Source organism: Ctenopharyngodon idella, chromosome 16 (genome assembly GCF_019924925.1).
Source record: "Ctenopharyngodon idella isolate HZGC_01 chromosome 16, HZGC01, whole genome shotgun sequence".
NCBI classification, from domain to species: domain Eukaryota; kingdom Metazoa; phylum Chordata; class Actinopteri; order Cypriniformes; family Xenocyprididae; genus Ctenopharyngodon; species Ctenopharyngodon idella.
In genome coordinates, this window is record NC_067235.1 from 23,160,626 (window position 1) to 23,172,500 (window position 11,875).

General features: G+C 34.5%; 1 protein-coding gene across 1 annotated transcript; it reads right to left on the minus strand.

The window, feature by feature from the left end:
* Positions 1–164: 164 nt before the first annotated feature.
* Positions 165–8,302, minus strand: tmod4 (tropomodulin 4 (muscle)). Its single transcript, XM_051866608.1, has 9 exons — positions 8,140–8,302; positions 6,886–7,042; positions 6,533–6,655; positions 2,682–2,774; positions 2,445–2,575; positions 1,931–2,038; positions 888–1,031; positions 655–799; positions 165–523 (listed from the first exon to the last, which is right to left on the minus strand). Exons 1-9 carry the CDS (start codon positions 8,245–8,247, stop codon positions 501–503), a joined length of 1,032 nt encoding a protein of 343 aa, XP_051722568.1. The 5' UTR covers positions 8,248–8,302; the 3' UTR covers positions 165–500.
* Positions 8,303–11,875: the final 3,573 nt, after the last annotated feature.

Below are 11,875 nucleotides of genomic sequence, written 5' to 3' on the forward strand. Positions count from 1 at the left end.
TTGTGATCCGTTTAAAGCATCCTTGCTGAATAAAATATTTTCTCAAAAAAAAAAAAAATTAATACTGACCCCAAACTTTTGAACCGTAGTGTATGTCAGTACTTTGATAGAACAAACCTTACTTAAATGATGGTTTTGTAATTTAATAAATCTTTGAAGTCTGATTAGACAATATAGATTGTAATATTTTATTTGAAATATTTACATAAAAACTTACCTATTACCAGAAAATTAACTGAATAACTGGTGTCATTTTCAAGTTTGCAAACTGAGGTATTAAAGAGCAGGTCATTTTTATTAGATCAGAGCTTTTAAGTTGATGAAATCCACAAAAAGCAATGAAGTCTTATCAAGGTGGCGATAATGATATCCACAATGGCCGATGGTGAAGGGTAAAAGCTGTCATGTTGTCATGGCTGTTGCTGGAGTGTCTGTAGCACTCCAAGAGTGCACATGGAGAACTTTGATACCTCCTAGATGAACTAAACTCCATCTTCTTTTCATCTTACTCTCTGCTGACGAACTGGATATGGGGTAAATATACAAAAATATCAAATTCAATGTAGCAACAATAATGAATAAAAATGATCCTGTTTCAGCTACAGACAAGTAAAAGCTGCAATATTTAAGAAAATAATATGAGAACACACTCACGGATATCATTGTTTCTGGTGATGGCCATGGCGGCTCTTGCACGTGGGCCCTGCTGAGTGAAGTGATAACCAATCTTTATGATGCTGGGGTTGTTCTCCAACATGGATGCAATCTCCATCTCAACTGAGTCACCCAGTTTCTGTCTCTGTGAGAATGCGCATGAAGAATTTAGTTTTACGATTTAATCACACATGCCATCAGATGTTTTTGGCAGGAGTATTTTAGCCTCTTACTTGGTTGTCAATCTTAATCTCGGTCAGGGTGGAGTTCTCTTCCAGTGCCTTGATGATGGCCATCATGCCTTGTGCAGTAATGAAGTTGGACTCAATGTTGAGGCTCTGCAGGGTGGTGTTGGACTGTAACATCTCAGCTACAGCCTGACTCACAGGAACAGAGCAAGAGAAACAACTGATGTCGACTGTCCATAATTTCCATAATACATACAGAAGAAAACAGAATTGAGCAATGATTTTATGAGGAATATTAAAATGAACTATTGATTAATCAAGAAAAATACACTACAGTTTAAAAGTTTGGGGTCGATAAGATTTTTTTAATGTTTTTGTCTCTTATGCTCACCAAGGCTGAACTTATTTTATCAAAAATACAGTAAAAATATTGTGAAATATTATTACAATTTAAAATAAATGTTTTCTATTTTCATTTCTTTTTAAATGCAATTTATTCCTGTGATGGCAAAACTGAATTTTCAGCATCATTACTCCAGGCTTCTGTGTCACATGATCCTTCAGAAATCTTTCTAATATGCTGATTTGCTGCTCAAGAAACATTTCTTATGATTATCAATGTTAAAAAATGTTGTGCTGCTTAAAATTTTTGTGGAAACAGTGATAAATTTTTCTTTCAGGATTAACTGATGATTAGAAAGTTCAAATAAACAGCATTTATTTAAAATATTTTAAAATCTTTTGTAACATTATAAATGCCTTTATTGTCACTTTTGATCAATTTACTGCATCCTTGTTGAAAAAAAGTATTAATTCTTTCAAAAAAAAAAAATTGTGACCCTTTTGAACAGTAATGTACATGACTAAACTTATTATTAGTTATGATAAATTGTCCAAAAAGTTTTTATTTTTATTTACAGCATTTTAAAACTACAAAACTTTAAACAGACTAAGAATTTATTTGATCAAGACACATTTAAGATATTTTGAAATATATTTTCAGATGTGTATATGGAAGAATAATATGAGATTGAAGCAAAGGAATGAGTGAATGAAACAACATCAGAAGCAAAGGGTTCAGAACTTACAAAGGCCACGGGGTCATTACTGCGTGTCCCAGCGATGCTGAGGCTTAGCACGTGTGTGTTGTGCTTCATAGCCTCAAAAATCTCTTTCAGGGTTGGGATGGGAATGTCCTACATCAACATAAACACTCATTACCATCACCATTCCGCTCAAGCAGAGAAATGTATCAATTCTTATGATTAATTACGGTAATTAATCAGAAGTTTGCAAGAAAACAAATACTGAAAGTGTAATTAAGCAACCTGTTTAAAATATGCTATGTCTAGCCTGTAATGCAGGGGTGGGCAAACTCAGTCCTGGAGGGCCGCTGTCCCTGCAGAGTTTTGCTCCAACCCTAATCAAACACACCTGAACCAGCTAATCAAGGTCTTCAGGATTACACGCAGGTGAGTTTTATCAGGGTTGCAGCTAAACTCTGCAGGGACAGCGGCCCTCCAGGACCGAGTTTGCCCACCCCTGCTGTAATGTGATTATAATTATGCTTACTAAGGTGTAAGTATACTGTAGTGTGTTTACCGGGATGTTGTTGAGGTTGACCTCCGTCAGCCTGCTATCATTTTTCTGGAGGCAGCGGAGAGTGTCCTCCACATCTGTGTCATTGGGAGGCTCGTCAGGATAGATCTTATACACATCTGGTTTCACCACACCTAAAAGAGAATAGACCGACAAGCTTATGTGACATTCAGTGAATTTACAAACACTCACTATATAAACATTAAATGGGTTAGTTTTAAATTTGTTGTAAACACATACTGTTGATGCCTTCTGTGTTTGCAATCTTGCCAGTGGTGTTCAGGGCATCATAATATTGCTTGTTGCTCATGAGCGTGTACATCCCCAGGATAGCTGTGAGGATACAAGCATCTCATTAGATCATGATTTAAACATCCAATACTCACAGACAACTGTTACAGGATGCCAGTGAATATATAAATACGTTTTAATAAAAACATAATAATAATAATAATAATAATAATAATAATAATAATCATTAATAATTATTAATTAAAAAATTGTAAACTTAAAATATACATAAAAATATTATAATATTATATTATATAATACAATACAATTTACTTATATTTAATATGAAATAAATAAAATATGTAATAATAATAATTTGATGAAAATTATAATTTAGTAAATCACTTATATTTGATTTAATGATAAATGTATAAATAGTAATTATAATTATTAATTTAAAATTATATAATAATTAATCATTTCATTTTAAATAATTATTTTATTTAATATTATTAAAAAACATTTTAAAAAATAAGTACATAAATTACTAATGCTTTTTATATAATTATAGATAAACTTTTTGTGGAATAGCTTGTGAGAAACACTGGCAAAATTCATTTAAACTGCACTGATTTGTGCCAGTGTGTCTCGCAAGCTATTCCGTGCAGAGAACTGACTAGATGTGTGTCTGTTAAACTGTAAATTTGCAGTTGAACAGCAGGTGGCGCTGACTAACCACTAAACCCACCATTAATAACTCCCTCTCCATGTTTCAATTAGCAGTGGCTGGAATGGTGAACAAAAACATTGTGGCAATAGCAGATAAAAATTGGGATTGGCCAATTAACCAGACCTCATCTTTGTACTACAGCTCTGTATGACATTTTCAGATACAATAACCAGATTAAAACCAATAAAGGGGTCCTAAACTGCCTTTTTTTATGTTCTTTGAGGTCCACCTAAGATTTTTACACCAAAAAACATTCTAATTTAGAAGTAATAGGCTATTTTCAATCCTGTTTTTGACCCTCTGTAGGTGCGTTCACACTAAATTACTGTAACTATTCTGACTTCTAAAAAGCATTCACGTTATCTTAGAACTCATAATTACTAGGACTGGGTATTGACACAATTTTCACAATTCGATTCGATTTCTATTCACATGCTTGCGATTCGATTACGATTTCGATTCGATTCGATATCGATTATTTTGAATGTAGTAGACTATATCAGATACAGTACATGGCAAATTTTCTAGAGGAAAAAAAAATCTCTCAACTAATGCTGTAAACTACACATGGGAGTCAGTTGGTACTACATTACTATAATATTGTTAAAATTAACTTATTTATATACAAACACTTCAATTACACTCAATTATGTTTTTTTATAATAACTAAAGTTTAGAATTGCATAATCATATTTCTACTCCAATTCGTTTTTTTTTTAAATATAAACATTTAAATTGTGGCTGTCATAACTGATTTATTCAAACATGCATTAAATATTGAAGAACATTAAAAATTATAATGAATATGTAACGGTGCATAGCTATATTTATCAGAATGCTGACTTTCTAGAGTTCACTTTTCTAGCTTACTAATGAGTTTATGGTCACTGAATATGGTTTTTCTGAGGTAAATATGATGTTACGTGACATTGTTTACAAACTGTTTTATTGACGTCTTTCCGAGGTTGAAACACTGATTGAGCGATTACACGAGACATGACACGGATTTCGGTAAGTTGTACTGTATATTTTAACATACCTTCAGGTGTTTATTCGTGTTTATTTCGCGCTGTAACTGGTATTAAAGCGGAGGAGAGGATGTTCACATGCGCTCCGTGCTGCCGCTTCTCTTTAACTGAGGTGCTAACAGCGCCAAAACGGTATTTATTTTTTGAATTTCATAATAAGATGGACATCAAAACGGTATTGATTTTTTTAATTTGATGGACGTCATTTGAAAACAGACTTTGCTTCATATCAAAAGTAACAAAGCACAAAGATTATTGTGATTTATTGGATGGGAGGCGCGCTACATGTTCTGTTCATTCATCAACTGAAAACAGACTAGACTAATCGATTCTTGGGATTAAAGAATCGATATAGGTTCGTAAAAATCAGAATCGATTAAAATCGAGAAATCGATATTTTTTACTCAGCCCTAATAATTACAACTTAAGACACGTAATTTTCTGAAAGCTACGACTTGTACCAAATGACTGCTGTACCAAGCGACCACTGCAGATTTATTTTTCAAGTTAATAGTGCAAGAGAAATGTATAAGTCCGAAATACGAGGACGTGAACAGTTCCAAGTACAGTGTGACGTGTTGTCATCTCTTATTTACAGTAATTATGATTGGCTTGAATGATGTACCATCAAGGTACCATTGTTTGTCGCACTGTCTTATTTTCATCATTAATCGTTTTCAGTAAAGTAAAACTAAAGTGAGTACATATCAAACGATCTGTAAGAGATAAAGCAATAGACACATGGTAAAAACATTGCTACTCACAGGTGTTGCGACATTGCTGTCAGGTTGCTGAAAAAGTTCATGCACGCTTAGGATCACAAGGTAGGCAATGCAAAGTGTTTTTCCACAACTTGGCACTGCAAAATGTCTTGTAATCTTCAGAGGCATCTCTATGATTTTGTTGCTGGAGTAATTCTGTGTTTGCGTCTCTAGTTTATTACTAAATGACATGTGCGAATCGGTGGGCGGGGCTAAAGAGGCAATGAGGTAGAAGTAGGCGTTGATTTTCTTCTGCAGAGGCGGTCCTTCGTCGCACTATTACGCCATACTGATACAAAATCCGAAACAAGTCATTTTGGGAGCTTGGTTTCAGTAAAAGCTGTTTTTGGACTAACGAGGAAGTTATGAGAAACTTCAAGGATATTTTTTATAGTATAATGACCTCTTATATGTCAAAAGGAAAATTTGATTTCTCAGTTCATGACCCTGTGTCTGTACAATCCCCAGTTAGCTGCATCTCAGCAAAAGCAGACTCATCCATAAAATCACCAACGGCAAACCCCTATTGACAGTTTAATCCTGAACTGGACGTGTTCCAGAGTTAAAACTGTGTTCTGAATGAGGGGCTCCGCTGGATAATCTGCACCCAGTGACACGCTCCAAAACTCATGTGTGCTACGTCCACAGCTTTAAATGCCCTTAAGGGCAAAGGCATATTATTAAGCGCTCACAACCCAGCTCAAGGACAATTAGACTATTGACCGGTTTCCATCACTTTAGTATGTTACATCAAGAAGAATGTGAATTCTTTGTATGTTGCATTTTTAATAGGAGCAGTAAAATATCTGATATTTATGATTAGGTTAAATACTGCCAACATACAGTCACAAAGTGTTTCTGGCCAACAGACGACTTGCAGCCAAACATTTTCACTCCATCTCTGCTCATGTTGACTAGTTGGCTGTTGCTCATTTTATTTTAGTGAGCTGCTGAGCTTGTGAAAATAGATACTGCATGGTATAATTCTGTGCATGACCTACTCCATTCATAGTTCCACATATAAGTCAGTTAGGCTGGTTCTTTTATATATATTAAAAAAAAATTGTCATATGAGACACTGATTGTACAAATAGAGCAGATGAAATTAGAAAGGGTTTGATTGACAGATGTTGTGCATGGGGTTTTGTGATCAGCTGTTTACAATAGTAAATAGAGGATCAAATGTGGATTAAAGTCAGAGCCGTTACAGGACATTACAGGTTATAAAGTGAGGATTAGTTTTAGAAGAGTTGTATTAGAGCACCCTGGACCGGATATCATAAAACTTTTTATGTCATGTGAATAGAAACAACAGGAACAGAGCAGAAATGTGATGGCCACCTGCAATGTCACACATTTCAGCATCTGTTGCATTCCTCAGTGCTTCCTCCAGCTCAGGTTCCAGAGTGATCTGCTCCTGCACAGGGATTTGTCCTGACCCTGGTTTAGGGACAAAGGCTTTACCTACAGACAGCAGAGAGAAAGAGAAATGCTCACTATACTAATTTACAGCTAAAATAGGAATGAACAAAAACGTAAAATTATAATTAGAAAATGATACATAATTAATTCAAAATTAATTCATTATTTTAAATTCTAAAATAATAGAATCTGCCTTTGTTTGCATGTTTGTTTACTAAGGCTTTTCAGATATTAGAACTGGTATGTTACTATCAGACCAATGGTGATGGTACCTCTCTTCTCCCCTGTAAAGGGTACCAGATCATCTCTGTCCTTGTGTTCCATGGCCTGCTTCTCCAGGTAATCCATCAGGGCGAAGCGATCGAAGGGGCCTGTGGGACTTTTCTTGGTCTGGTCACGCTGGCGGAAGCCGGCTGGGAGCATGGCGTTCTGAAAGGTCAAGAGAAGTGTATGAATTTTAAAATCACCCATTCACATATCTAAATTTGATTGGTGAATCTTTCCAGAATCATTTGTTTTAAACAGAAAATTCTGTCATCATCTACCTATGTCACTACAAACTCCTAAGACTTTTTTTCCCCAGTGGGACACAAAATTTATTTTCAAAATGTCAAAGCTGCTCTTTTTTGTTCAAACAAAAATGCATGGTGATCATTGTCAAGTTCAGCAGCAATTATGCTTATTTATTATGCAGATCTCTGGAATACTTGACTCTGATTGGTCAGCCGCTGCATTCAGCGGTCACATATTTCCAAATATTTGCTGTTGCCAATGGCAACGCTTTATATCTGACCACTGTTTTGCTGAAACACCACTAGTTTCATGTCTCTTGTATCACACCACGGGCTCTTTCTTTCTTGTTTTATGCAAACGCAGCTAGTGCAATCTTGTGTCACCTTGTCTGGGTTTATTTTTCGATAATGACCAGCTGACTGGACATTACCTCTTTCTTATTTCTTATTTGTTTCATTCATTCATTCACTCACTCGCTTGTTCGTTCGTTCATTCATTCGTTCATTCATTTGTTTATTATCAAATATGTACAACTGCAAATATGCTTTTCTTTCTAAGTATTTTTTTCTTGTTTCCAGTCCAAATATCTAAAAATTCTTAAATCAAGATGCATTTACTAGATAAGTGAAATGGCATAAGATATTATGTCTTGTTTTCTGGAAAATAAAATCAAAGAGTTTTTGCTTAAAACAAGCATTGCATTTTTTCTTACTGCATTGGTAGGTAATTTTGGTTGTTTTCACTTGATTTAAGAATTTTTAGATATTTGGAATAGAAACAAGACAAAAAACCTAAGTAAGAAAAGCATTCTCTGCAGTGTAACACGCTTAAAAATAAAGGTTCAAAAAGTTATTGTTTTTTTTATCTTCTCATCTTGTCTGATAACTGATGTCTCCTTACAAATAGGTGCATGTGGCAAAACCTTTTAATTGCTTATGCAAAAAGTCCATAATGTACTCATATGATACCTAGCTAGCCATACTTGAGATTTAAAGAGTTGCATAGCATAGTACCTCAGGGTCCATCTCCTGTAGTTCATACTCCAGCTTCTCCAGCTCCTCGGCACTAAGGCCCCTGAGGATGGCATCCTCGTCAATGTCTCGGGGATCACTCTTAGACATGCTTGCTGCTTGTTGGTACTCTCAATTCACACAGCTCGCCCAGAGACAGCGGGCCCTGAGAGAGAGATAAAAGTTTAAGCATGAAACTTGCACAAAATACAAGTAGTTTTACTATATTTGGCTTGCAAATAAGGCACAATAATAGCTGCTTGCTTTATTCAGTCCCTCAAAGCTTTCTGTACAAGTTGAGAATGAATGGGAAAACCTGATTTCCAGTCCAAGTCACTTTTAGCCTGGCCAAAAGAGCCAGCCACTGAAAGTCCATGATAGATAGGGAACAGCTTACATTGTTAAATGCCACAAAGCCCAGCTGAATTAAAAGAACAAGGCTAGCATTTGTGTACAGGAAGAGCGTTTGGGGGTCTGAGGGTACAGTGTACTTGGGAACAGAGATATGCCTTTCTGACAACACACCATTTAATTATTAGAGAATCATATGGGACATGAGGAAAGAACTCACTGCTTCTTTGATTCCAAGGCACAGAGACAGAGAGAATCTTGTCTATTTTTAGTCTCTGAACAGTAACGCTTGGGTTTTGGATTACAGTAAAAAGGAGAAGGTTAGAACTGTGAGGAGTTATCACTGGCTCACACTCATGTGAAGGTGGCCCATGCTGCCGCCTGCCCGCCTGTGAAACAGGCTGATAGAGTCATGGGCTAGTCAACAGTTTCAGACCACCACACCCAAACTAGATCTGCAACACAAACTACAGACAATAAAGCCTAACATGTAACAGATCTCGACTCACCAGTCTGTATCCACAGATTAGTCTTAACATGTTTGAAATACTCACACAGCAAAAATTAGTATTTTCTTACATTTTTATTTTATTTTCTGATTAAATACCAAAACATTCTTAATATAACATTTGGCATATTGTTTTAAGCATAACCTCACAGCATTATGTTAGATTTATGCATAAAAAATGTGACCCTGGACCACAAAACCAGTCATAAGTCGCACAGGTATATTTGTAGCAATAGCCAACAATACATTGTATGGGTCAAAATCTTCGATTTTTCTTTTATGCCAAAAATTATTAGGATATTAAGTAAAGATCATGTTCCATGAAACTATTTTGTAAATTTCCTTCCATAAATATATAAAAAATGTATTTTTGTGAGTGGATATGCAGTGCTAAGGACTTCATTTGGACAACTTTAAAGGTGATTTTCTCAATATTTTTATTTTTTTGCACCTTCAGATTCCAGATTTTCAAATAGTTGTATGTCGACCAAATATTATCCTATCCTAACAAACCATACATCAATTGAAAGCTTATTTATTCAGCTTTACTCAATTTATTCAGCTTTATTCAATTTAAAAAAAATGACCCTTATGGCTAGTTTCATGGTCCATGGTCACAAATGGAAAACTGAAAACAGGTCTTAATATATTATGTAATTTTGTTTCTCAAGTAAAATGATCTAGGGGTTTTGTTTTGTTTAAAGAATGTTTAGATATTTTTACACAGAAAAAATAGACAAGAATACTGTCCGATTCTGAATGATTTTATATAACTTTAAAGGCTGCGGTATGAGTTGTATTCTTGTATTCGAACTGAGATGGCTTTGCATAACACAAAGCTAAAGCTCTCCAAAATGTTTCATTTGTAATCTTTTAAATGCTTTTGATATGTAAATAATTTTAATCAAATTACTTTTTTTTAAGATGGGCGATCAATGTTTACAATCATGTGGTAAAATCATTTGGAGACCAGTGAGGTCATGGTGTATAAATATATACTAATAAACATTACTGCTAAATTTCACACAATGAATCACACAGATCTGTTATGTTCCACACTTTCATGAACTGATACTTGCTACATAATTCAACTAAATATAATAAAATAAAATAATAAGCAGATTATTAGAGTTAGCCATGGCTAATGTTATATAATATGAAGAATCTAAAAATGTGTTTTTGTCTTTGTTTTGGGTGTGTATTTGTGGTTATCTGTCTATCAGAGGTGTTAGACCAGAGTAGCATGGCTCTAATTTGTAAAGCCAGTGACACAAACACAGGATCAGAGAGCTAAGAACAGAAAATAAAAACTAAATATTGTAGACATCAATCAATCCACCACATGTGCATGTGGTGCAAGTTTACTGATTCATTACATCACAAAATTCACAGTTCTCATCTCATTTTAAGAATAATTATTAATCCTTAGCAGAAAAAAATAGCTATTTTATATATATATCTAACTAACTTAAGTTTAATTGTGCAATCTCAGCTTTAAACAAAGGTTAATGACATTAACTATCTTCTAAATGATCTTTCCCTCAGAAATGGACAATGCATCTGACACCAGTCTTTCAGGAACCTGTCAGTCTACAAGATTGACACATCAGGGATTATAAATAGCTATTAACTATTGTCTCTTCAGGTCTTACAATAAACATACAGCAGGGCCTTCTGCTGACCAGGTGTCATTTTTTTTGTGTTGTGTGCGCATGTCCCAGAAAAAAAACGGCTGTCTGCCTGTTCTGCGCACCTGTTCTCACAGCTCTTAAGTGACACCAACTCAAGCCTAAAAAATATTAGCGGAGTTTCACCTGTTCATGCTCGCTAGTTGTGAAGAGGGTCTTTTAAATTAGTCCTTCAACATGGAATGCTTGTTATTTCACTGTTGCAAGGCAGCGACTAACATTTGACATTTCCAAATGGAGAAAATATTTCTTTAACTCAATTTTATTTTTAGTTAGTACAGTAACTTCAAAAATCATAAAGATACAACATACAAATTATAACTATACTTTGATCTTTGAATAAGAATTTAATAGAATTTAATATAAGAATTCAATTCAACAGAACTGTGCCTGGAGTTCTGTTGAATTGATTTGTGTGTAACAGATATAATTTTAAAAATGTTATAATATAGTGTTCAAATTATAATTATTATAATGATTAAATTACAAATCAAACAAAAAATCCAATAGGACATGTTTATTGAACTGTTTTATTGATTAAACTCGTGCAAAAAAAGAAAAACAACGTTGACAGAGCTACACTCTTAAAAATAAAGCTTCAGAAGAAGGTTTTTGCAGTGATGCCATAAAAACAGTTCTAAAATAACCATTTTTATTTTGATGTGAAGAAAATTTAAAAATCTAAAGAACATTTTTCACAATAAGGAACCTTTTGTGCAAAGGAAAGGTTCTGTAAATATTAAAGGTTCTTCAAGGAACCATCAATGTCAAAGAACCTTTGTTTTTAAGAATGTAGAACTTCCAAACTCTCAAGTTCTTTATTGGCATCAGTCGTTCCATGAAGAACCTTTAACATCAATTTTAAACTTTCCATTGCACAAAAGGTTCTTTGTAGTGGAAAAAGGTTTTTAACTGTTCACTGAAAAAGGATCTTTTGTGGCCTTTTGGAACTTTTATTTTTAGTTCTTGCTTATTTTTACTTTTTTCTTTTAAAACATGGCAAATATCTTTAAATCTGTCCTACAAACTGACTAAAGGCATCTCCAAAAGCAACCTGACTCTTTCGACTGCTCTCCTTCCAGGGGCCATAAAGTTATTATCGTCCATATGACAAAAACTTTGGTTCGGTCACAGAAACCCAATTCCCCCTCTGGTACTTCATAAGGATTCAGAACAAATATTGGGCACTGAA

Coding starts and splice junctions, on each gene's coding strand:
- tmod4 (XM_051866608.1), bottom strand. CDS start 8,247: ATGTCTAAGAGTGATCCCCGAGACATTGACGAGGATGCCATCCTCAGG. Junction 1,032..1,930: donor GTAATGACCCCGTGGCCTTT/GTAAGTTCTGAA, acceptor CCTGTGAGTCAG/GCTGTAGCTGAGATGTTACA. Junction 800..887: donor AGATTAAGATTGACAACCAA/GTAAGAGGCTAA, acceptor GCATTCTCACAG/AGACAGAAACTGGGTGACTC.